General features: G+C 50.2%; 1 protein-coding gene and 1 long non-coding RNA gene across 2 annotated transcripts in view; one reads left to right on the top strand and one right to left on the bottom strand.

The window, feature by feature from the left end:
• Positions 1–22352, bottom strand: part of LOC119161604 (ski oncogene) — a 159293-nt gene extending 136941 nt beyond the window's left edge. The window contains exon 1 of the mRNA XM_075889364.1: positions 21338–22352. Coding sequence (XP_075745479.1) covers positions 21338–22252 — 915 coding nt within the window. The 5' untranslated portion in view covers positions 22253–22352. The remainder of the gene's footprint in view (positions 1–21337) is intronic.
• On the top strand, positions 5957–7880 carry LOC142803705 (uncharacterized). Its single transcript, XR_012894237.1, has 2 exons — positions 5957–6214; positions 6625–7880. It is a non-coding gene; the product is annotated as an uncharacterized LOC142803705 (long non-coding RNA).
• Positions 22353–27264: the final 4912 nt, after the last annotated feature.

Genomic DNA, 27264 nt, shown 5'->3' with positions numbered 1-27264 from the left:
CTTTTCCCGAGAAGAAAATGGATCGTTACAACGAGAACCTCCCGTATAGCGTTCCTCGCTCGGCCGTTCATTGCTTATTCAAACGGACGCACGCATTAGACCACCACCACCACCCTAAGGGGGAATGGAACCGGCGGCCGACGCGGCTGCACTTTTGGAGAGTCAATTTTTGATAACGGTCCACGAGCATACCGCACTATACTTCGCCAAAGTGTGCGCGTCACACGTGCCGGTGCAGAATTTCTGCCAGCGTTTCTCGGCACGCTAGTTGGACGATGCATAGTTCATGGAGTGCAGCAGCAGCAGCACGAACGTAACAACAAACCACGAAGACACGTGACAAGACTTCCATTCCTTTCATTTCTGGCTCCGCTCGCATGCTTATGGAGAACGATCTATATGAGACAAGACGTTGCCTACATCCTTCTAAGCATGCTGTTACGTCTGAGCTGTTGCACCCGAGCTCAGACACTGGGCTGTGAGAGACTTGGTGGCGGACCCCTATAATTCAGGGGGAAGCTCGGGCGGCACAATTGCGGGCCATTTAGGCTAGGCTGATATCACACCACTATTATTATTATTGTTATTATTATTATTATTATTATTATTATTATTATTAGTAGTAGTAGTAGTAGTAGTAGTAGTAGTAGTAGTAGTAGTAGTAGTAGTAGTAGTAGTAGTAGTAAAAGAAAATTAACGTTTCGCTTTCATGAGTTTCTTTGAACAACACAAAGACAAAGAGCTCACAGCGGATGAATGGCCATTGTAGCGCGCCTGCGTAACCCCGCTCTGCCACCCAACATTTCCATGCAGCGGTTCCCGTACTCCCCTGCAACAACGCTCCCCCTTCACAAACAAACCAGCAATCAAAATACAGAAAGCGCACGTCCGGCCGTTGACGACCGAGCAGCCGAGCATTCCCCGACCTTGACAAAAAAAAAAAGCGTTTCTCTCTTACGCACACATCCTCCTCTCCCCAGGACAAAACAAAAAGGACCGTTCCCAAGGGCAGGGCTAAGCGGGAGGGGGGAGGAGTCAGCAAAGCGAGACGCAACGTAACGCGGCAAACGTCACGTAACAACAACCAGCGGGGAAACCACCTCCCCCCCCCCCTACGACCACCGCGCAGTTGGCGCCCTTTCTCGAACGCTCTCTTCCTTCCCCCGAGCTCCACGAGACGCGCCGTCAACATCGCCGCGTGGGGTCGCTCGCGTCTGTCGACTGAGCGAACGAGCGAATCGCTGTTTCGTTTCATTTCATTTATTTCGCCCTTAAAGGCCCGAAGGCATTACATAAGGGGGGACAAGTAAAAAGATAGGGTACAATGTTCTACAGGATAAGTAAGTAAATAAATAAATAAATAAAAGCAAATAAATTTACACAAGAGACAGGAATCAGAAATCACATGAACGAACTAGAACAAGATAAAAAAGAATACACAATGCTTTACATATGTTAAACAATTGCAGAGCAAAACTAGGTACAATTCTAAAACGATTGGCGATAAACACGAAGTAGTTGAGATTATCAGGAGAGAGGCTTGAAAAAATGCCGCAGCATGCGGCATTTTTTACCGCAGCATGCAAGCTGGTTCCGAGGAAGTATAATCTTACGAATAATAACAATAATATATTAATAACAAAAATGACGATAAAATAATAATAATAATAATAATAATAATAATAATAATAATAATAATAATAATAATAATAATGCGCTTCGCTGCCTACACTTTTTTTCTTTCCTTCTGAACACGATGCACGCTGCCCTGCTATTTTTTGGTTGTACTCTTCAAAAGTATGTTTTGTCATTTCTCCTCGCGCTGCTGTTTGCAAACACCCCGCGAAGCATGACTCGAATTTTGTGGCACGTTTCGCCTTAAAACTATCAGTACCGTTCCAGTTCGACTAACCGTCGCCCCCTCGCGCAACCGTGAAAACCATTTGCCTTGGTTAAATTTAAAATGAAACTTCTGTCCTTTTCCGCTCTGTAACGGGTCTTTTTCAGGGCTAACAGTGTTAATAAATGAATGAATACTATCAGCCAGCCAGCTGGCGAAAGACAAACACCTCTGTATCAATATTTAGACAGCTCCGCCGTTAAAGGTACACTACAGAACAAAAACAATATTAATGCTATAAGTAAATTACCCTTTAACGATTCCAAATCACCGCGCTCGCCGAGAGATGACAATTGGTAAGCGAGAAAATTGGTGGCGCCGCCACCATGACAATTCCTGCACCAAATGCAGTGACGTCGTAAAGTTTAACGCTGTTTACTAACGCCAACGTAGCTCCTAATCGGTTCCGAAAATGAAGCCCTGTCTGCCGATGGGGGGCCAGAGACTTGACATAGCAAGTTTCGGGAGTCCAGCCAATGTCCGCAAAATAAGTCTAAATTCGTGACCTCAGGCACGCAGATACGGCGCGAAATTTAAAAATGGCACTTTGACCTTGATTTTCCCATCTAACGACGAACTAGTAATGGTAAGACTAACGACATTAGAAGTCCTCAGTGATCTTTATTATCTAAAAAAAATTATATATTTTGCTTTAGTGTCCCTTTAAGCTAGCCACGAAACAGTTAAACACATCGGTTACTTCCCACTGCAATCCAGAGGCTAAGGCACTCGGCCGCTGGCCCGCAGGTCGCCAAATCGAATCCCAGTCGCGGCGGCCGATGGATGCGGAAACGCTGTAGGCCCGTATGCTCAGATTTAGGTGCACGTTAAAGAACAGCGGGTTGTCGAAATTTCCTCCACTGCAGCGTTTATCAAAATGATGTCGCGGTTTTGAAACGTTAAACCCCAAGAATTATTATTATTATACACACAAGATAGCCGAGAAGGAATATATATACGGGACGCCCCCAAATTCAGAAGCACCAGTGACCGCCGCCGTCTCCGGCGCAAAAGGACCCCCCGAAGTCGACGGCCGGCGGTCGGCGCCAACCGGTTTCGACATCGTCGACAGAGTACGTGGCAGATGCGTCGGCGGTCGACGCGTCTGCCGACGAGGGTCGCTCCCAGGCGCTCTTCGTCGGCGCGGGCAGCCTCGCTAGCGGTAAACAGCTGTTCCCTTTCTCTCTCTCTCTCTGTCTCGTTTTGCTTCCATTACAACTCGGTACGCGCGAAAGGTAAACGCATTCTTAGGTCCAATACACCTGCTACGCAAGTACTAGACCACACTAATCGCGGCACTGCGTACTCCCGATGAAAGGAGGAATCCAGCGAGTTTTTGGGGAACACTTTCTCTTTGGGGAACACTGTTTCGATACCGAAAAGATTTCGTATCGTTCCTAAAGCACTGTTTAAGGATACAGGCACGCGCACGGCGGAGGAACAACTCAAGGAGCAAGGCCACCTCCACACTACCCCCTCTATTTTTTTTCTTTTTCTTAGCAGTCGATGTATTGATCCTACTCTCCGCGCGCACACACACACACACACACACACACACACACACACACACACACATGCCCCGCCGCGGTGGTCTAGTGGCTAAGGTACTCAGCTGCTGACCCGCAGGTCACGGGTTCGAATCCCGGCTGCGGCGGCTGCATTTCCGATGGAGGCGGAAATGTTGTAGGCCCGTGTGCTCAGATTTGGGTGCACGTTAAAGAACCCCAGGTGGTCGAAATTTCCGGAGCCCTCCACTACGGCGTCTCTCATAATCAAATTGTGGTTTTGAGACGTTAAACCCCGCATATCAATCAATAAATCAATCAATCACACACACACACACACACACACAACTGCGGTGGAGCGAAGCATGCAGGGAAGTGCGTCTCAGCTCGACAAACATCCTCGACCATTTTTGCTCGGCTAACCGTTGCCTTCGTCACATTTACTGGCACGGCCACCAACTAACGAGATTTACCCAATTTTTGTGGCGCATATGCGTTCTTGTGATCTACCGTGACAACATAAAGACGTTCACATTTCAAGGCCCAGAAGCCCCTCGGCACGTCACGATTGCGTCACAAATTTCGTCAACCTCGTGTCGTCTCGATGCCATGATAGGATGACACCATCCAAGCCCATAGGCAGGAATTTTTTTCGAGGGGAGGGGGGAAGCGCTCTTGTTGAAAACGGTGAAAAAAAAAAGCCTACATTTATCACTTGTTTTCGGTATAACATCCCCCATCTTATCCGAATTTCGAGAAGAGAGAGGTGGGGGGGGGGGGGTCTACGGGCCCGACGTCATCAAGTGACATTAACTTTGTGAACGAACGGACCGTAACTGCGTGACACACCATGGCGATGGGAAACGCCACCGACAAGCCGATCCCGTTTTAGAAGCACAGGTTGGCGGCGGCGCCCCGCGCGTGTCTTACGTTAAATCGTCGACAAAATATGCGTTCCGTTTCGCGATGACGTGCACGTGGCGCTGAGAAAAAGCCGAGTTTCCCGTTCGCCTTGGCAAGAATACCATAGAGTTTCCCAATATACACTAGAAGGAACTCGGGCGCTAGCGTCTACGGGAGCTGCAACGCACGGCGCTTCAGCGAGCATGAGAATGATGGGTATAGTACACCACACATTTGTCTAATATTCGTACTTCTGGCCTGCTTTTGGCTCCGTGTGTGTACGCGTGGCTTGGAGCTGTTGTTTTCTCACGAAACAAAAATCGGCAAATGTTCAGCGGTTGCGCTTCACCGTTTTATTTTTGACTCACTTTCCTAATAGGCTCACGAAGTTTAGAAGGGCTCAATTTTTTTCAAAACAAAACCGAAACCCAGCAATAAACAAAGCCGCAAGTACGATTCGCCGCCCGCAAGTACGAAGACTAGGCAAACGTGTGTACTACCCGTCATTCCCATGGTCACTGAACGATCGCAGCGCCCTCTAGTTAACTTTAGGAAACTCTATGGGCAAGACTCACGTATATATGGCATCTTCTGATGGCGGCACCGGTGGCGTTTTCTGTGCACTCGTGCGGTGCCGTATGTTCGGCTGGGCCAGCCGCGGCACCGCAGAGGCCAACGGTGGAGCGTGGTGCAATCCCATCAGCCCGCGCGCCCTAGCAGACGACGCGGTGAGATTCCGTCATTTCAGGCGTTTAATTAACAGACGGCGCTGCCGCTGAACACGATGGGACGGGGCGGAAAAAAAAAACGTGCGTGAGCTTACGTCGTCCGACCGCATACTCGCACAAGGCTACTACTTCCACTGCTGCCAGGATTGCACTAGACACCGAAGGCCATGCCAAAATTAACACAACCCTCGCCGAGTTGGTACAGAACTAATAGTGCACAACCACCTCGAGAACAGACGCGCAGAGACTGAACACGCAGCGTCTCGCAAGTGTCTCTCACTGTACGGTTTTCCGTCGTCTGCTCTTTTATTCCCAGTACAAACAGGACGCTGGAAATTGCCGAATGGCGTCTCTCGCAGACGGCGCTGCGGTCGTTGATTCGAGCCTTGTAGTTCACACGTTCCTCTGACCTCTAGCGGGTCGTGAAGCTCGGGCGGTGTTTGACGTAACTTCCCTTCCACCGTCACGGTGACAGTGCACTTCAGCCGAAGATGCAATCGTTAATTCGAACGGGACCTTTTTTTTTTTTTTCAGGACACCCTTACAGGATGCGCGCGGGCCAGCGTTCGGGTGTTACGGACATCGCAACACATCAGCGGGGAAACGCATATCTCTCTCTCTCACTCTCTTTCTCACTTTGAGCCGTGTACGTATACCACCGCCGCTCTGTCTACTAACGCCGAGCTGAACTACTGGTTCACTCTACTGCATTAATCCGCGTCGACCTTCATGCGCGATCCGGTAATCCCGCCGTTCATGGCCTCCTGCTCTCTCTCTCTCTCTCTCTCTTTTTTTTAGCGTGTCAAACCGTCACCCCCGGAAAATCTTTTCAGGCCTGCGCCCAGCAATCTGACGTCATTTCCGGCCGGCCGACTCTCGGGGAAGCCACAGCGGCAGCGAGCGCAGTGCGGGCGGCGGTGGTGACGGTTCGGCGGCGTGGTGTTGACGGTGTTTCGCGTTTGTTGCTTTCCGTTGTTGTTTTGCGGCAATTTCGTTTCCGTGCGTGATGCTGGAGTGATGCGACAATGCCGAATAAGTGTTGTGTACCCGGATGCACCGGCAACTACAAAACAGGAAAGAAGATACAAGTCTTTTCCTTCCCTAAAGACGCCGACGCTCTCAAACAATGGCTACGCGCCATTCCTAGGAAGGACTTCGTGCCGACTTCGTGCACTAAGGTAAGAATTTGAGATGCTCCTGTTCTTAGCTTGTCGTTGCTTGTTCGGGTAGAAATCACCTATGATGGGAAATACTTGAGCGTGTGGCCGCCGGGCCTCGCGAAGCGCTGACGCCAGCAGCGTTCGCAGCAAGGATGGTCAGCTGCGCTTTGTTCACTAACAGTGCCGTGGTGTCGTCCATTCTTGCAAGCTCTCGGTGGAAGCGCTTCGTGGAGTGCGGTGACATCACGCTCCCGCGTTTCCTTTCATGTTGCTTGTACCGCTTAGCGCAGCGCTTTTATTTAGATGCTTGCGAAACGTAGGTAGACTTTGTTTTAGCTACACGGACTGTAAACGCGGTCATGCAAACGGGAGCGCATTTTTTTCTTTTGAGAAGTGGCGTCTCAGACGTTCTTGAAACGTTTGTGCAGGTGTGCGCGGATCATTTCGACGCTTCATGCATCGAGAAGACGACATCGTACACGGATCCAAGGACTGGGAGAGTTATTGAAGTTGCACTCCCAGTACCACGGTTGCGTCCTGGATCTGTCCCAACGGTATTTCCCGGCTGTCCGTCCTACCTTTCAGTACGAGACAAGAGCACGAGAGAAACCCCTGACGCCAAGAGGAGCCGACAAGAAGCCTCCCAACTCGCCCGTGCTGTAGAAGAGTCGCTGGCGTCATATGAAGCGGAGCAAGAACGAGACCGGTTTTCGTCCCTCGAAGAACTAAGGGCTCGCCTGCAAGGGGTGTCAGTGTCTCCGAAGTGGACTGTGATTCATAAAGAAGAGTGCTCCATGTTTTTGAACATTATCGACTATCGTGAACCTTGTTTGAATGCGTCATTGACCGTGTTTGCAAACCTTGAAGTCTTTGCCTGCTATCAAGGTTCACCAATCAAGAACCTTGGTAGCGCTGTTGTACCAGACTCAGTTCAAAAAGTAAGTTCCTTGTTGGAAATTTTGAACAACCTGTCGATGCTGTCTGAGGAGCGCTGCACTTATTGCCACCTGGCTCAAGCAATACATTCCCTTGTTTGAGCCTTGTTTCCAGTTTTGTATCTCTTTACAAGTTGTTAGCTTTTAAAGGTGCTGTACTTTTTTCTTTTTTTTTAACTCGAACTGCCTCGGTGCCCACTGTAGCAGTTGTACAGTCCGTTTTGGTACCTAAGCTGTGTACACTTTCCTTGTGCACTCTGTGTACAGACATGTTGTGCACTGTGATTTGTTTTTTCTTAGATTTTTGTTTGATTTTTTTCCCTAGGACATGCACCTACCTGTGGTAGTACAATTACTTTTCTTTCTGTCATTTATCATGCTGTGGACCACAATTTAGTCACCAGTGTTCTTATGTATTGTATTTTTTGGCAAGTGTTTGAACCTGATACCTTGTGTTGATACTGCTACTATGATAAACGAATGGTATGTTTTCCTCTAACCTACAATTTAAATGAAAGTGTGTTTTTTCTGTTCCAAAGCTCGGGGATGTTTTTGCTGTTACAATCTGTTTTGTTTTCTGAGTTTTATGTGGCAAGATATTGTGTTTTGTACTTTTGGCATATTTTCAGCATTAAGGGCAACATCTTGTGTTGCCTGTCGTCTGCCTGGACCGAGAACAATGTGCACTGTGATATTTGTACAGACGACGTCTGGCTGTGATAAATAAATACGCATTATTCCATTCACGATATTCATTATTTCTTGATACCTTGATAAGTTCCCCCGCAACGGTGGCTCAGTGGCTAAGGCGTAGCGCTGCTGAGCACTAGGGCGCAGTTTCGATACCCGGCTGCGGCGGCCGCATTTCTGATGGAGGCGAAAAGCAAAAACGCCCGTGTGTACGAGATTTCGGCACACAATAAAGATTCCCAGGTAGTAAAACTTGATCCTGAGCCCTCCCCTACGGCGCGCTTCATCGCCTGCGTTGCGTCAGCGCGTTAAACCTTACAATCAATGGATACCTTGATAAATCGTGCGGACATGGTGTCAAGGAACCTCGCCCGAGTCGGTAGGCGTGAAGGGCGCTCGCGGCTGGCGCAGCCACCCAGCGAAGGGCGGCCGGCCGGCCGGCGCGATGTGACGTCGTCGACGTCACGTCACGTGACGCGCAGGCCTGAAAAGCTTCCGGGGGTGACGGTCAAACACGAAATGTTCTCTGGAAGGTTACCAAGTCTTTATTACAGAGGCAGTGCGTATACCAAACGGCCCACAGTGCACCGCCATTGCCAGATCGGAGGCGACAAGGAGTCTCCTACGACCAGCGTCTTTATTTTAAAGTTTTCTTTTTTTAAAAGTAATCTCTTCAGAGGGTCCCGTCTCAAGCGCGCTAGCCGTGACTGCCAACTGGCAGCGTTCGTTGGCCACGGCAAGGCCGACGAAACCACCTCCAACGAGTGTGGCCAAATCGAGTGCCACCTCCCCCCTCTTTCACTCACTTCCGCTCATGCCCGGCACGCTGTTCGTCGTTCATCGCAGTGTTTTTTTCGTTCGCACTACTTCACGACGTGCCTCTATCGTGTGGTACAAGCAAGGTCTCAGGACGAGGAGCGGACGAATAAACGAGAAGAGAGTAGACGACTAATGACATTGAAGATAATAGAACAGGACTGAGCACAGCTGGCTACATTGTAACTGAGATGGGAGGCGAGGGTTACTATTGAAAGAAGCTATATATATAAGCGACTACGAAAAATAGTAAACAAAAAGGTCCACAGACTGAAAGGAAACAAGAATGGAAGGGCACGACGTCTGCTCTCTCTCTCTCCACACACACACACACACATATATATATATATATATATATATATATATATATATATATATATATATATATATATATATTCAGGTGTCGCATGTTGTTAGTAAGAACTGTTTTAGATGTATATATATATATATATATATATATATATATATATATATATATATATATATATATATATATATATATATATATATATATATATATATATATATATATATATATATATATATATATATATATTCAGTTCTCTTCCACTCTTGCAAACATTTTTTAAGGCGAGAGAGACGCGGCAGCACCGAAGTTTGAACGTCCATGTTAGTATAACTCATACCCTGATGAAGGGAGGACCCCTGCCGAAACTGTTGGGAAATAAATATATTTATCCTTGTTGCCGGTGTGCCATATATATATATATATATATATATATATATATATATATATATATATATATATATATATATATATATATATATATATATATATATATATATATATACGCATTTTCTGTGTATATCTCTACTCCTTACTTGTTTCAAACTACCAGCATCATCCCACTCCTCCTGCTCGCCCGTCACTCACCAGCTGCGTAGACTTGCGCCAGATGTCGCGATGATTTTCCTTTCTTTTTCGTGACCGGTTATTCATTGCAGCTTTCGTCAACGTCACCTTCGATACTCCTCTCGAAAGCCACTTGTGCTTGCTTCGCCAGACCTTCTACCCGCTTACATACACACACGCATGCATACCTTTCCGATGTGCAGGCCCCGACTAAAATAGGAGAGCTAAACGGATAGCGGAAGCGGCACTATTAATGGATCTCCCTACCCGTCCGCAATAAATAGTGCGGAGCATCGCCGAAAGCTTCGTTTCGCGAACCGCCCAGCTAAGCTCGTCGACGAACTTTCTTAGAGACTGATGAGTGCGGCGAGTTGGGCGGGTTGGTAAAGATGCATGACTACGAAATCTTAGCGCCAAAAAAACACAGAGACAAAAGAAAGAAACGTAGACAACACGAGCGCTAACTTCAAACCAAGTTTATTAGGAAACACACATGAATATATACGAACTCAAATCTCAGAAATCTCACGCCTTCTTTTTTAAACAATGTCATACAAAAACAAGAAATGTATTATCAGGAAATAAACAGGTAAACGCGCATGAGTAACTGTTAACAGCCCCCCGAAAAACCCTACAAACGAAAAAACATCAACTGCGCAGGCTTAACTCGGTGAAACTATGAAAACGTGCTCATCAGGAATGAAAATTCTTTATCGTGAAGGAGCACAGACGGTTGACTCACGCACTTATCGCCATGTTTTCGGATGATGCAGGCCTCAACTAATTCTCGGGTTAGCTGCTCTCTGTGACGAAATAGCACAGCTGTTTTTTCGAACATTGGTGTGCAGCCACACTGACGGCAATGTAATGCCAAGTGGGATGATGGTGTGCCTTTCAAAGAGCTATGGTGCTCGCGTAGACGGATATTGAGACACCGCCCAGATTGGCCCACGTAAACGTGTCCGCACGAAAAGGGCGTCTCGTATACCACCCCTCGTATACCACCCGTCTCGTATACCACCCCAAGTTACTGAGTGGCTATGGAACCAGGTCAGACCCACGCTTCCTGCAAGAACAAGAACTAAGGCAACTTCGGAGACCAAGGTGCTCAACTTGAGTGAATGTGATGTGCCAGTCAAGCACTTGGATGTGTTGAGTAAAGGCCCCAAGTTTTGTGTGGAACCGGCCCTTCGCCCGGCAGAACTGGTATCGGTTTCAAGGTCCGTGGCTCGAAGAGTGCCCGAGGACAGCAGGACTACTTGTGTGGCGGAGTGCACCGATGTTCTGCTTAAGCATAGACCAAGGCGAGTGCATGATATTGTCATGTCTTCGGTTGTTGATTTCTTGCATTCCTCTGGCCTCACTTGTGTAGTGTCCGACAAGGAAGGGTTCTTCGTGGTTCTGACTCGTGGATTGTTTTCCGAGAAAGGAAGCGTGGCTATTGCCAAGAATTTTCGCGAAGTGTCGCACAACCCTTCCAAGGTAAAAAAACAAGCAGTGGAACTGCTCAAAAGCCTAAGTTTAGATAAACTGGTCAATAAGGTAAAGAAAGAAATGGGTGATACTCTAGATGTTTTCTTTACCGCTAAGACCCATAAGCCCGACATTCCCTTCCGTACCATAGTTTCTGAAAGGAACACTTGGCTTCAAATAGTGTCCCGATATCTTCAAAAGAACCTTGAATCTCTTGTTGTGGATGACCCTTTTCAAGTGGCCAGTTCGGATATGCTCGTAGATTTTCTTAGGAACAACGACTCGGTAGGCTTAAGGGCATTTAGCCTCGACATCGAGGATCTTTACTACTCCTTACCGCAAGCCCCTCTTCTGCAGAGTGTAAAGGAGTGTATTGGGATTCAAGAGGACGAACATGAGTTCACCTCTCGTTCAGGTGTGTCAGTTGAGGGGTTCCTCGAGGTACTGAGGTGTTACCTGGAAGCGACACTCGTCACATGGAAAGGGAAAGTATTTGCTCAGAAATCTGGCGTATGTATCGGTTCTTGTGTCGCGCCTATTCTGAGCACAATATTTTTGGCAAAGGTGGACAGGGCTATACAGGGTAGTCTTTTTGATCTGGCAATCAAAGTGTTTCGTTATGTTGACGATTACTTGGTTTTCGTGGACAGGTGTGATTTTATCAGAAAAATGATTAATGTAACGAAGGTGTTCAGGGAGCAAGGGCACGGTTTGACGTTCACGTGTGAGGTGCCCCGGAACGATGCTTTGCAGTATTTAGACCTCCAGTTAGCATTTAGCCCTGATAGTTTATGCTGGCGATATAAACCAAGGTCTCAAAAGGGCTTGCTCGACTACCAGTCTGGTCACTCCAGACTTGTAAAGAACGGAATAGCCAGCTCCTGTATCCGGTCTGCCATCTCAAAGTCATGCCCGCACTTGATGCGACAAAGCATGTGGGAACAAGCAGTTAAGTTGCGGCAGGCAGGGTACCCTGATGCTGTTATAGCCGCTGTTAGTGAAAGGTTGCTTAAAACCATAAGAGCAGGTGGTAATCTGGCGCCGACGGATCGATGCAAAGGGAGCAGACCTTTCTCGGTAATCCCTTATATTCACGGAGTGTCCCACCGGTTTAAGAGAGTGGCGGCACGCTTTGGCGTCAACGTGGTGTTTTCAGCCAAAAGTAAACTGAAGGAAATTTGCCCGAGACTGCAGCACCGTGAAAATAAAAATAGTGGTAAAAAAGGCAAGTGCACAATGAGACATGGCATTCGTTTCGTGTCTTGTATAAAAGGGGTGGTATACGAGACGCCCTTTTCGTGCGGACACGTTTACGTGGGCCAATCTGGGCGGTGTCTCAATATCCGTCTACGCGAGCACCATAGCTCTTTGAAAGGCACACCATCATCCCACTTGGCATTACATTGCCGTCAGTGTGGCTGCACACCAATGTTCGAAAAAACAGCTGTGCTATTTCGTCACAGAGAGCAGCTAACCCGAGAATTAGTTGAGGCCTGCATCATCCGAAAACATGGCGATAAGTGCGTGAGTCAACCGTCTGTGCTCCTTCACGATAAAGAATTTTCATTCCTGATGAGCACGTTTTCATAGTTTCACCGAGTTAAGCCTGCGCAGTTGATGTTTTTTCGTTTGTAGGGTTTTTCGGGGGGCTGTTAACAGTTACTCATGCGCGTTTACCTGTTTATTTCCTGATAATACATTTCTTGTTTTTGTATGACATTGTTTAAAAAAGAAGGCGTGAGATTTCTGAGATTTGAGTTCGTATATATTCATGTGTGTTTCCTAATAAACTTGGTTTGAAGTTAGCGCTCGTGTTGTCTACGTTTCTTTCTTTTGTCTCTGTGTTTTTTTGGCGCTAAGATTTCGTAGTCATGTTTCTTAGAGAAGCGCGAGGAAGAAAAAAAAGGGGGGGGGGAGGGGGCAAAGACAAAGAAAGTACAAGTAACAGGACGCCTGTTTTTTTTTTTTTTTCGCGCTGCTTTTCGGAAAGGTATTCGTCAAACTGTACCAAAGAAAAGTTTAAGCGTCCACGAAAGCAGGAGGAAAGAAATAAGCGATGGGACAGAGAGGTTTAACCAACGTTAAACCGACGCAAAAATTATTTTATGCAGTCACTACGACATAGCCTACTTTTGTTGTTAAATAAAGTGCAAGGGGAAACATTTAATCCGAATACTTTGACTCGCAAACAAATTAGACACTACTTTTGTAAATCGGAATGAACATACAAAAGAGATCGTTATTACATTTTCGCATTTTCTGTTATATTATCTATTTCGCGCTCAGTGTTTCAATATACAAAGTATCATCATATTGTGCATCATAGTCATATTTATAGCCGTGCTCTTCTTAGTGTTGTAAATACTATTGTTTCTTATTTATCACAATGTACTGTCACATCTCTTCTCACATATGTATTACATTTCTATGTTATTTTTAAGTACCATGTGTTCGTGGGAAATCACTAGTGTTATTCAACATGTTGCAAGTTCCTAGTTTCAAATAAAATGGTGTATTATATTTGGATATATGCTAAACATCTGTATTTATGTTGGTTTTAGTGTTACTGCTGCCATGTGAGGGCCTTCAGGCACATTCAAGTTGTACTATGCAGCTTTTCGCCTGAAGGACCCTCAACAATTTCGTTGGAAAATAAAAGCATTTCTGATTCTGATTCTGTTACCTAGTCTATAGTAAGGGTGGGTTAAACCGCACGATACCGAAGGCGCGCAGAGAACGGACACACAAGAGGCGATAACCGGACAACAAAAGACGCCAATTATCAATGGGGCCTTTTTTAATAGCAACTCTAATTTTCAGGTCTAAACAGCGCTGTCAGTGAAGACCACCGAAATCGAAACTGGAGGTCCGCCTCCGACTTGGTCGGCTGCGCACCGGTAGACGATCTCGGAGACCTAACATTTTTCGGGATGTATACAGTACAGCAAGCAGGCGACGTCAGGTGCCACTCAGTGCGCACCTGTCGCCGCCTTGTGACCCCCAAAAGACGTGGTGCGCGTGAATTAACCGCCAATGCGCATGCGCAGAGCGTGAATGAAGGGTAAAACCAGGTGAAACCGTCCTGTGTCCACTTCCGTTTCCCTCGCAGCGCGACCTTCCAGTAGACAGCCGGCGTTCTGCGTGGTGTGGTTCCTTTCTCTCGAGCCCGTGCTGTCTCTCCTTTAAATTACTTTACCACGTAATTCAAATTGGAGAGAAATTACGGGAAAACGAGTGGAAGAAAGGCCCACACAACATTGTCACCGTACGTCTGCTCTAACGCTGCTCCCCTTGCCGTTTCAAACAGGTCTGCAACAGCGTGAAAAAACTGGGCGAGTTGGTTTAACTTCATTTTTAAGAAAAACGTAGGGAGACGAATACACGAGATGAGTTGCCTACACAGAACGAGAGGAGGAATATTGTCCACTCGTTCTGTGTAGTCCCTCACATCGTGCCTCTGTAAAAAAAAAAAAAAGAAGCTAAAGCAGCACCAAGTTTTGCACGCTGTTGCAGACTTCCTCGAAACTTCCAAGGGGAAGCAGCGCCGACTGGGCGGAAATCCTCGAGTGTTCACTTTTTTTTTGCGCTGTTATAAAATTACATTCCAGTAAGTCGTACCAGAGTCCTACGTGGTAACCACAGTCGCACCAGGACGCTGGTCGTACAGTGCCAGAGTTCATCACTGCATTGAAGGACTCTGGTCGTAGACGAGCTCGCCCGCTTCTACGGAAAGCGCTTCCAACACGGCGCGGTGCTCCCCTCGGTGCCAGCGAGACAGTGCCATAACAGTGCTCTTTAAGAACGTCAAGCTACGCCGACACAAATCGAGGGGGGGGGGGGGGGGAGTAAGCTGTTGAAAGGGAGACAACAGGTATGAGCGTTGAGGAGCAGCAGGCAGACAGGATGTGTCGAAAGGGGTGCCCGGGGTTAATTTAGACCCGTTGTGGCTCGCCCGAGTCTCGGAACAGGGTCGCGCGGATCGCATTCTTGGAACGCGCCGCCGACCCTGCGATGTCGAACCCACGCCACCGAGGACAACACCCGGTGTGCCGTCCTGCGGCGGCCACTGGTATAGTGAAGGAGCGATGTGAACGGGAAAACCGGTAAAAAAAGAACCCACCCGCGCTACCGTATACCGCTTCACCTTATTTGAGTACCGTACGTCCATAACTTGCTAAAATAAAAGACTATAATGTTTCAGTCACACACGAAGTCCGTTCACCAGTGGGACGACTCGCTTGCAAAAGAAACAGACATGAGAATTGGGCGCCATACCCCCTTACACGCCATCTATACGCGCGTTCTTATATGGATCTCGTTCGACAAACACGATTTCACACGATTTCGACAGACACGTTGTAAGAATTTCATGACAAATAAACTTCAATTCAATTCAATTCACGCCGTAAGCTGAGAAAAAAAGTTAAATTCAGAGCAGAATAACGGATGAAAGAAAGCTTCTCGACTCCAACTTGTTCCTACGTGCTTCCTTCCACCCCGCCGAGAGAGTGAGTGAAACAACTTTATTCGGTCCACAATAGACGCGAGTAAACTCAGCGTCACCTGGCTAGGCCCACTCGGGGACCATCAGGTTAAACCTGACGGCCCTCGCGCGGGCCCTCTGGACGGCCAGGATTTGAGAGGTCTGGTCCTGGGCCTTGATGAGTCGCTTCATTTCCTCTTGGGTGAAAGGGGGACCGGCAGAGGCGCAGCCCCACAGTACATGTTCGAAGTCCGCATAACCACCACACAGGGGGCAGTCCGGGCTTGGAAACCGTTCAGGGTACATTGTGTGCAGTGCCGCAGGGCTCGGGTAAGTGTTTGTTCGTAGCAGTCGGAGAGTAACAGATTGGGCACTGCATAGCGAGGAGTGTGGTAGAGGCAGCAGTCTTCTTGACAGATAGTGGTGCTTGCATATCTCGTTGTACGAGCAGAGAGGCTCAGGTCGCCCAGGAGATGACGCGTTACCCGGCACACGGTCAGTCAAACCTCGTGCAGCCGAGTGCGCCTCCTCGTTGGGATTGAGCGAGGCACCCTCAATGGTTCCAAGATGCGCAGAACAAAGAACCACGAAGCAGCTGCTGTTTGGAACGCGGCGTTCGCAAAATTTTCCGAGCCCGGCAAGGGGCGCAAAAGAAGACCCAGAAACGACGGACGTCTCTATCAATACGAGCACTTGTAGCAGATACGCAAGGTTGTCGTAGGGTTGTTTAACGCTCTATCACCATCGAATTGCCGCGGCCGGTATTCGATCCGCCGACCTTCGGCGATCAGCTATCGAGCACCACCAGGTCGTCGTGTTTACACCTTTTCACAAAAAGGAAAAAAACACCGCCATGATGGGCTGTGCGCGAGAGTACAAAGGCTAAGGGCGCAGCGTTGTCAGTGCATTTTCGAGGTGTACGCGCCAATTTGCACAGCCCAAGGAGGGCTATGGCGGCGCCCAGGGAGGCGCTTATGAAAAGGTGAATACGAAGAAAGTCGGCAGACTCCGCTCCGCATGCTGCGGTTTCAACTCTCCTCATCAAATTTCACATAATGCACGTGCCCAGCTGCGAACTAGCGAAAGAAGACGTCGACGTGACGCGAGTGCCGTTTCGCCCGTGTGGCTTATGTTTTCATGAGAGTTAGGTAAATCATTCCCCTTTTTCAACGTCTCGGGCGCTTCAAAGACGCCGCGAGATAACACATGCCCATTTCTTTAGTTCCCCTCTGCCCTTCCTTCTAGCGATCACCCGCCATTTTTATACTTTGCAGTACTTTACAGTACTTTGCAGTACTTTATACTTTACAGCAATTTTGCTGTAAAGCCCTCCGCCGTTTTGGTAGGTACTGAGAGAACTAGAGCGAGAACCTCCGAGACCGGGACGCATTTTGCGACTTTCCCGCTAGGGGAAAAACAGAAGTGGAAACTTTAAGGGCTTGTATTTCTTCGTTAGGCGCAATAATAATGAGAACAGATCGCCCTCTCAAAAAAGTATAGGGTATCTTATTAGCAGTAAATATTTTTACTACAACAAGATCCCCAGACTTTCCTTGACGACTAATAAGATCCCCTACACTTTAATTGAATGTCCGTTAGTTCTATTAATAAAGGGATGAACACATGCGCTGTGGCACCGTGAAAACGGCAGACTACAGCGTAGCCTCGCTTGTATTAACTAGAATCTTTAATTACACCCTACCTCGAGCCGAGTTGCCCCAGGTTCTGGTTTACCGATGCTATCTGCCATTGACCGGCTGCGATCGCTAATCGTTGGACGCACATTAGAATATCGGTTGGAATTTACCAATCGCGAGCAGGCGCGTGCATATGCGTCAATACTTATCTTGCTTTCTCCGCCTCTAAGGTCGTCGGGTTCGCATAAGGAAAGCTGTCCAATCCTCTCGACACAAAGAAACGCGCGTAAACGCGCTCCGGTCGGCCTATAACTCGACCCATTTAGCACCAAGTCCGTCGTTAGCGAAGCCTATATATATAGCGAGTATATCGGCGGAAAACGAGATCGACAGGAAACAACAAGTGTTAATAATTAATTCCACGTCCGCGTAACAAACACCAATAATAACGGGTGCCACACAAGTAGCACAACAGAACGCCGAAACCAGCCCCAATTTCGAACGAGTACGCCCACCTCATCACCCGGTACTCCGGGGCATCGTTTACACGCGCGAGAACGCGGGAGACGCGTATGCCACGTTTCCCATGCACGAGTAATGGCGAGAGACTACTATTACCACCACTGTCCTTTCTTGTTATTATTATCATTCGGTGCAACAGCGGGGCGGGGCACATCGCCTCGCAACGCGCACAAGGGCGTAACGCGAGGAGCATTTAGAGGACCGTCGCCGTCCTCCTCGCAGCGCAAAACGCGCCCGAAAATGCAGATTAGCTTCTCCCCGACGCAAACGACGACGCGACCAATTCTTCCGAGAAAAGGCACTCACCGTTCCAACCTAACTACGATACAACGACCGGCCAACACCCCTCTTGGATATGCCCGCCCGCGTTCTGGGCAACGAGGTCGCGCCTCCGTGAAGGGGGCGAAGGGGTTGTTACAGCACGCACGGGGGAGGCAGAAACTATCTGCGGTAGGTCGTTTGCAGCTCGCTAGGACGACGGAGCGTCGAAACGACGGCAGTATACAAGTCGGACGGGGCTCGAAGTGTGTGTGTGTGTGTGTGTGTGTGCGCGCGCTAAGTGTAACCTTGAATACTGCCGTCGTTATGCACTATTTTCCGTAACACATCTTTGGCTCCGCCACATGGGCGGGCTGTCGAATGATTGATATGTGGGGTTTAACGTCCCAAAACCACCATATGATTATGAGAGACGCCGTAGTGGAGGGCTCCGGAAATTTTGACCACCTGGGGTTGTTTAACGTGCACCCAAATCTGAGCACACGGGCCTACAACATTTCCGCCTCCATCGGAAATGCAGCCGCCGCAGCAGGGATTCGAACCCGCGACCTAATGGATGGTAATGGATGGTTTGGATGCTCCCACCAAACCTAGTTCCCTGCACGTGCGCCTACCCGCCTACCGTAATACGGTTCGTTCAATTGTTAAAGATAAAAAAAACACAAAGGTTAACTGTACAATATAGCGGCACTCGAACCCATCCGCTAAATGCTCTACATCAGTGGTTTTTAGCCATGGATGTGTTAAGAGACCCCTTGTGGACTGGTGGAAGTGATGAGGAACCACTGCTCTACTACACTGGCTTCCCGGGCGCCGCCCTTAATCCCCTCTGGGATGTTGTCAACAGCCGTGGTCCCCCTCCCTCCAAAAAAAATGCACAGCCGAGGCTCTGAGCGTAAACTTGTGCACTCCCGTGCAACACTACAGAATGCGTCAACGAAATTCGGCGATACGACACAAAGCTTTTGGGAACATCAGTGCGTGAGACCAGACATTCACACAGAACGAGATACGTACGCTCCCAAAAGTCCAGATCGCTTTATCTCTCTCTCTCTCTCTCTCTCTCTACTAAGGATCAGCGTATATTTACGCCATAGCTATCAACCGGCCCCTGTGTGGAGAATCAGGCGATAAACCATGCAGGTATACACACAGTGGTTACCACCGAAATTCCCATCTTTATGATGGCCCTATAGCCCGCTGACACGGGTTGTGGTATCCCGCCTGCTGACCCGAAACGTCGAAGGATCGAATGCCTACCGCATTTCGATGGAAACGAAACGCCAAACGCCCGAGTACTTTTATTTCGGTTTGCGTTAAAAAGACCCCAGGTTGTCGAAGATTTTTGGAGCCCTCAACTACGGGGTCTCTCAAAAGGATATCTCGCTTTTGGAGGCCGTAAACCCATTATTACTGCGACGTCCCTGGAACGACGATAGTTAAAGCGCGAGAACAAAACGACGACGACACAGAGACAAAAAGGACACGAAAGTCCTTCTTGTCCCTGTGTCGTCGTTTTGTTCTTCCGCTATAACTATCGTCATGCCATACCAACTTGCCCAAGCTGCCACACTTCCAAGTCCCTGGAACGTCCGCCTCGTTCTAAAGGTTTTCTTTTATATATTTTTTTCTTACTACGCAGCACCGCAGTACTGGGGAGCGGGTCGAGCAGCGCCCGGCGGGAGCCCCGAAATGGATCGATAAATGCGCAAAGCTGCCACAGCACTGGCACCGCCGCCACTGCAATGACGGCGGCAGATTCTCCCCCCTCTCCCTTTCTCCGCCAACCAACCACGCTCGCAGCCAGCGCTACATTCCGCCCTCTCTTCCTTCCCTTCTCGACGTGCGCCGCTACACTGTGATACAGTGTTAACGACATGACGACGACGACGCAGAACGACTCTCCGTTCAGGATTCGCGCGAGCCACGTCTTTTATCTGGCCGCCGCAAGACCCGGGCTTCCACGGCGGCGGCGCCAAGGTCGTACCGCGGCCTTCGAACGCCGACCAGCGCGCGCCCTGTCCCCCCTCGGCGCATCTACACCACTGCAAAGACGGCCGGCCGCCGCCGGCAACACAGGCTAGCTGCCAAGCTCATCGCGTCGGCAGCAACGGGAGCTTGAGCGATCGGCGTGCGCTCTTGGAGACAATCCTCTCGTTTTTTTTTCTCTCTTTCTTCAAGCGCATGCTGCTCCAATAAACGGCGCGAACAGACCTGGCTGAACAACCAACTGTAGTAAGACACTCGTTTGGCGTCGCCAGCGAAAGTGATCGTGGAGTCGAAAAGGCGCTTTTAGTTCCAAGAGGTTCCAATGTGCTTACGTGCGGAAGCCCTTCAGTTTTTCGGGCTCTCTATGTGAGTGCGGCCGTCGAAAAGCAGAAAGCGGGGGGGGGGGGGGGGTTAAGGCAGTTCCATGCGCTAGCCTCCCAGCCGCAACGCACGTGCCGGCACAACTGCCGCACCCAACAAGCGGAGGGTGGAAGAGCGTCGCCAATTGGCTTATTTGTCACCCGCTTGCGTGCGGCACGCTGAATTCACGCTGAACCAACGATCACGTTACCCGCTATGTGCGGGTATACAATGAGTCAATACGATAGGACGCAATATACACGTATACTGAGGTACGCGCGGACCCAAAGCTGCCGGATCTAGGACTTCATTGAGAAAACGTCTGGCTCGACGTTGGGAAAGACAAAGACGGGAGAACATGAAGCGAAAACACGAGCAAACACGTCGCATTCAAGCCAGGAGACGTCGGCGTAAGTGTGTGCGATATCTAAACAGTTTACTCGGGGAACTCTGAAAGCAGGGAACCACGCTCCATCTCTTTTTTTTTTTATTCTTTGTGTTTTTAACAGTGAGCGTAGTCGCCGATTTGGTCAGAGGCTTGCTTGCCGCCTACAGTAACGGCTTTTCATCGTCCACGCACCAGAAACGCGAATGCTTGAAAAAATATGTACCCGAGGTGCAAAGGGCGACAAGAGAATTTTTTGAAGCACCGTTCAAGAGATACGCATCTCTCTTTCTGGTCGGCTACAACACGACGGTCCGACGCGAAAGTGAAAGTTCCCACAATCCTTTCGCGGTCTCGCAGCTGGAGTCTCGTTCCGCGTGATAGCGCTAGCTGCGCGTGAACTCCAAAATACACTGTTTAGAATGGAAGGCAGCCGAGGTGCACGTAACAGGCCGGTAAAAAGCGTTAACCACTCCCTGCACTTACGCGGTCTACGTAGACCAGACAATCAACGCGATCAACGGTGGCGAACAGGTTGAGAAATAGACCACAGCGCTACATCCGACGCGCCAGTGACAAGCGCGGTTTACAGTGTAGACCATGTAATCAAGGGGGTCGGTGACGGGACAGGCAATGAGGAGCTATGCTATTGAACACCATCTGCGCAGCGCAAGAGAAGTCTGTGCGGAAGTACTCGCCTGTTTCCGCTTGGCAGCGTCGGGGAACTTGTCCTTGAACTGTCGCAGCAGCGCGCGCATGTCGTCGGCGTCCTCTAGAGGCTCGCGGTCGTCCAGGAGCAGGTACTTCCTCCAGCGACCGGAGTCGAAGCCCCAGTGGCAGGTGCGCTTCTCTCGCGAACCGTGGCCGTGGCACACAAAGCGGCGCGGCGAGTAGAACAGGCCGCAGTCGCGGCACCGCACCATGGACGCCTCCAGCCACACCACACCGGAGGCGCCGCCGAAGCACTCGTGGTACACGGGCACCCCTGGCCCGACCAGGTTGCGGTTCAAATCCGAAGCCGGCGTGCCGGCGTGAAGCAGCGCGGCGCACAGCCGCTCGGCGTCCGACTTGGTGATGAGGCCGCAACTCGGCGCACTGGTCGGTATCACGCCGGCCCGCTTGAGCACGTCCAGCTGCTCGGGGTTGCATCGCAGGCAGAAGATGTGCAGGTCCGTGCACACGCTGTTGATCTGCGGCAGCGACAGGTCCGTCAGCACGGTATTGAGGATCTGCGGGAGGCAGAGCCGCTGCTCGCCGCCCACGGTGAAGCACGAGATGGTGTTCCACTCGAGCTGCGTCTCGTCGCGCTCGCTGCCCTGAGCCTGGTCGGGAGGCGTGAGCAGCGGCGGCTGTTGGATCGCCGGCAAGGCGGGCGCCTCGAGCGGCTCGTCTTCGTCGCCGCCCGGATCGGCGGCGGCCGAGGCCGCCATGAGCGCGGGCGGACCCTGGAGGCTCGACACGGCCGATGCCTGGTAGCTTTTGAGCACTCGCTTCAGGTGCGGGGTGCAACCGCCGACGCCCCCGGGGGGCGCCGACGTCGTCTGCGCGGTGGTGGTCGTCGTCGACGAGGCCATGGCCGCAGCACCTTCGGTGCGGTCATGGAGAGCCCGCATCCAGCGCCGGCAGTTTGGGCCGCGCAGGAGCGGCGGCCGACACACGCACCACGCTCATCGCAGTCCGTCTGCTGCGCCGAAGAGTGCTTCCCCGCACCACCGCCACGATCGGGCAGAGCGCTGCGGTCGCCTTGGCTCTTACGCCGGGCGCGCGCAGCCCCCTCAACCCGCGCCTTCCCTCCGCGCGCCCGCAACCTATTTGTTTGTAGCAGTGCCGCTCCTGCAGCGTATCGCGAGCTGCTTCCGGATAGACCACGTAGCCTCGCTGGTAGTATCCTCAACGCGCTCACAAAAACACACAGTTCGAACAGTCGCAACAGCCGACGCACTCAAATCACCGACGCCGAAGGTTGCAGCTGCAACACTGCGTTAGCCACCCTAGCTGCGTTGTCGTTTTTACCGACGGTCGCAGTATCGCGACGCGCAACGTCTGTTAGAAAGTTCGTCACACCACACTTCAACACCGCACGAGAGTGAAGCTACGCACGACGGCGTTCCGATAGATATATCCCTCTGTGGCCGACGTGTTCCTGCCTCAGATGCCTGCCTCACTGGACTGGTTGCCGTCGGACGTGCTGCGGCAGCAGCACTGGTTCTTGTTTACGTCGTTTAGCAGACAGCAGCGGCTGCACGGCTGCACTTATCCTCGCGAGGAGGTAGAGAGAACTGCTAGCAGCCAACGCGCCACCAGCCGACAGCACCAGCAGCCGCGCGCTGCATGAACATACAAGCAGCAACGATCGCGAGGAGGAACATGAGGGCGCTGTAAAGAACGAGAGGGACCAGAGGGGACGGCGACGTCAGAGAAAACACCTAGGCAAGGCGAAACTCGGCAAGGGGACAAAAAAATACGCGACTCTGAGCGGTGAAAAGAAAAAAAAGAAGCAACCAGCTAAACACAAGCTCCACCGCCGTTCACGCCATCCGTCCGCGCTCGCGGAGAGGGGTTGAAAGAGGCTGGCTATTCCCGCGATTCGCCGATACCCCCTGCCCGTTCCACCAGCCAGGAGTGTTCGTTGGCGTTTTCTTTTGCGCTTATTTACGGCCCTCCTCTTCGTCCCGGCTTGCAGTCTTGTCTTCCTCCTCTCTCAGTCGGCGGCGGCGCACAGACGCCAGACTGCGCTGCCGTGTTTTGTCTGGCTGCCAAAGCGAGCAGACCCCAGATATGCGTCACGGTCACGTGGGCCCTTGACGTCACCACCGGCGGCGGCGCCGAACGCCGCCACTTCCTCTCTCGCCTGCCTAGACAGACGCACAGACGTACGACCTTCAGAGCGGCCCCGCCACATGCGTTCCCCACTCTCCACCCCCCCTCGATCCGTACGCTGGCCGCCGGCACTCGCTATGCAGGCGTTCGCTAGCGCTCGCAGGCGCCGCCGTCGCATCTGCCGCCGGCGCACCCTCCTCCCGGCGGTTGCGACTTGCTACGGCGATTGCTACGAAGACCTCTTCGCGCCCCGTGCTGTCTTTTTTCCTTTATCATTTTTTTCCCTCTTCCTGGCTAGCCAGTCGCTGCCGACGTCGCTCCCGCTGGCCTGCCCAGTCGAGCGCTGTTTTTATTCAGCGAGCGTTTTTATTTTCTCTCTCTTGTCTTTCCTACCACGCTCCCGGAAGACGCAGCTTTCGTTTCGCCGCTGCTCGTTTTCGGACGCGCGCGCATAGCGCCGTATCTCTCTTGGCCTGTCTGGTGGCGGTGGGGGCGAGGAAGTAGAAGGGGTGAGAAGTGCGCCGAGGCAAAGCACGTCTCGGGTTGAACGGCGTAGTAGTGGAGCGAGGAACATGGAATTAATGGGCTCCCCGGAGGAAACCGGAAACGGCCACGACGAATAGAGTTCGGGGAAATCCCCAAGGCTTGGTCCGCTGTTGCGTGCAAGTGAACTTGTCGAAGCTGTGGGCTGTGTTGCAGTTCACGACGAAATCGCTGCTTTTGAAAAAAAAAAAAACAAGAAAAAAACGCCGAAAACGCGCCGAGTACCGCTCTGTTGCTTTCTTCTGTTTACACCAAACTTGTTTTTTAGGGGCGAAGCTCCTTGTAGTAGCACCCGTTCGTCCCTCGTAGCCGTTGTAGTAGTGCGTAACAAGTATAACATTTTGACCTCCAAGGTGGTGCCGGTGACAGATTTCTCCTGTGCGTTGTTGAACAATAAAAAATAGTGCTCAATGTACATTCCAATCGCTGCTAAGGGGGAATGAGAGACAGGACAATTCGGCTTTTAGTTAATGCGCACGCTGCAAATTTTTATTGTTCAACAACGCACAGAAAACACGAAAGGGTTTCTACGTTATACTCGCTGGGCGTAACGTCCTTGGTTTTAGAAAGGTTTAGCGAGCATTGGGCCGCAGTGCCATGAATACAGTGAACTAGTATATACCATGAGCTCAAGGTGGTTGAAGTTGGGAAGGAGACTCGAAGCGCAAGTCGTAAGAAAGTGTGCGTGTGCCACCTCTCGTTTAGTCCTTGGAATGTCCACTGAATGGTGGGGCTACTATATGGGGAATATATGATAAAAAGATGCGAGATGGTGGTACTTGGAGTGTTGAATAGGTGGACGAACGGACACACAGACAGATGCATGGAAAGACGCACGGATTGCTGCACGGACGGATGGACGCATGGACGGACGCAGGGGGTGCATGGACGAAAGCAGGGACGGACGCACAAATGAACATGCGGACGCACGAACAGACGCACGGACGGGTGGATGGACGCACAACGGTGACACAGACGCACGCATGGATGGACGGAAGCAAGAACGAATGGACGGACGGATGCTTCGCCCCACTACCCATCATTCACTCCGTGGATATGCTGCAATTTTTTTCTTTTTACAGTGGACGATATGTCGAATACATCACACACACAAAAAAAGAACATTTCTGTGTAGCCTGTATCTCCGCGTGAATATAAAAGTATTGTACTGGCTCGACCGCGCTCAGAGCCACGCCATTGCTCGAAATAAAAAAAGAAAGGCAGAACTCCATGAACGCCATGCAGCCTCCTTTAAGCCTCCTTGAAAGGACACGCACTTCTCCTTGAAGGGACACAAAGTTAAATAATTTATGTCAGAGTGAAAGTTCAATGTACGGACAGTCTACAATGACCATTTTATCAACACCAGTGCCATACTTACCGAGAAATTAAGCCAAATTCACGATAACACATGCGCTATGAGTAGGACATTCGCAACATCATCCCGATTAAGTCAGACGTACCGCCTACAATTTATCACTGGTCATCGCACTAACTGCACTAAATAAAGAACCTTCCGTGCATCAAGAGACGTAATAAAATGCTGCTTAATTGCTCGTTTCTGTTTGATGCATAGAAAAAAGAACCGCCGGACGTCACTATGGAGAATGGCGCGTGTGGTTCAAAAGTTCAATTTTAGCGTGGTTAAACTGGACAGGTCATACCATCTAGCGGGGTTCCGTTGAAACAAGCACGCTTTCCATCTCGGAGGCCATGACAGGAAATTGTTTAATGGTCGTTGTTGCTGCTGTGGCTCCCGCTGCTTTCGTTTTGTTGCTACTACAGTGTCGACGGTCGCGCAGTACAGCCAGGCAACGTTGTGCACGGCAACAGTGACGTGACACGTTCCGCTTGAGGCTAGTAACTTCAAGTGCGCTAACCCGATTCGGCAGCTAAAACGTGGTTTTACCACGTTTTAGCCGACCGCTAAAACTATACTTCGGGTACAATGCAAAAGATGTTTCAGTTGTTTCAGCGTACTGCTACTGACAATTTAGGTGTAAACGACGAGCATCGCATGACATAGAGTCCGAGGGAAGCACTCCGACATGCTTTTTGTAACATCTAAATGCGTTAAACTTGGGCATACACACGATGCCAAAGCGATGAAGTGCACGCACACGAGCAATATATCTTACGATCAATGGTGCGAAGCTTGCTTTCTCCGGCACAAATGGCCCTGGCGATTTTTCGCTTTTCCTGTTACCTTCCCCAATCGATGTCTCGCTTCCTGTGCGTTTAAATGTCTTATTACGCATGCTAGAATGTCCTGTTCATGTTTGTCGTTCATTTGTATGTACTGCAAATGGGGATACATGCGTGCACACTTTATCGGCGTACAACGAAAGGCAAAACCGAGGCCTCCGAGATAGCTCCGGCAATTACGGAGACTAACGGCAGGAAAAAACCCGATTGTGGTCGTGATCGTTTTGCGATATACCTGTATGACGTACGCGTTCACATTTACTAATTAAAGCCGGAACGTGGAGCCTTGAAAGGCCTACGTGCGTAATGCTGCATGTGTGGTGGCGACAACGTCAGATTATCAGTGGTCGAGGCGTGTGCGATGCTTATCGCGAGCGTCGCCATTCTACTGTTGCCCAGCACGCACCGCGGTCAGAGGCTCCGTTAAGCTAATACTTTCTTACGACTTGCGCTTCCGTGCGTCCACCCATGCGTCTGTCCATCTGTCCATGCATCCATCCGTCCGTCTGTTCGTGCGTCCATCTAGTGCACACTCCAAGTACCGCTATGTCGCATCCCCTGTGGTACATACCCGCTCTAGAGCTGGTACGTGCCACTGGTGGCTACATACATACATACATACATACATACATACATACATACATACATACATACATACATACATACATACATACATACATACATAAAAGCATACACACATACATACGGAGGAGGAGCGACAGACCCACGTTATAAGGAGCATCGCCCCTAAAAAGGCGGCGCTGTCCGCATCACGCCTTATCCGGCAGTGTTAAGGCGACAGGTGTTAAGGCGTTGAAACCAAGAAGAAATAGACGTGTGCATGCTAATACGAAGGTCGCGGGATCCAATCCCTGCTGCAGCGGCTGCATTTTCTATGGAGGCGAAAATGTTTGAGGCCCGTGTGCTTAGATTTAAGTGCACGTTAAAGAACCTCAGGTGGTCGGAATTTCTGGAGCCCTCCACTACAGCGTCTCTCATAATCATATCGTGGTTTCGGTACGTTAAACCCCAAGAATATATATATATATATATATAT

Source organism: Rhipicephalus microplus, chromosome 3, assembly GCF_043290135.1.
Source record: "Rhipicephalus microplus isolate Deutch F79 chromosome 3, USDA_Rmic, whole genome shotgun sequence".
Lineage (NCBI taxonomy): Eukaryota > Metazoa > Arthropoda > Arachnida > Ixodida > Ixodidae > Rhipicephalus > Rhipicephalus microplus.
This window is presented reverse-complemented; position numbering and strand designations above follow the sequence as displayed.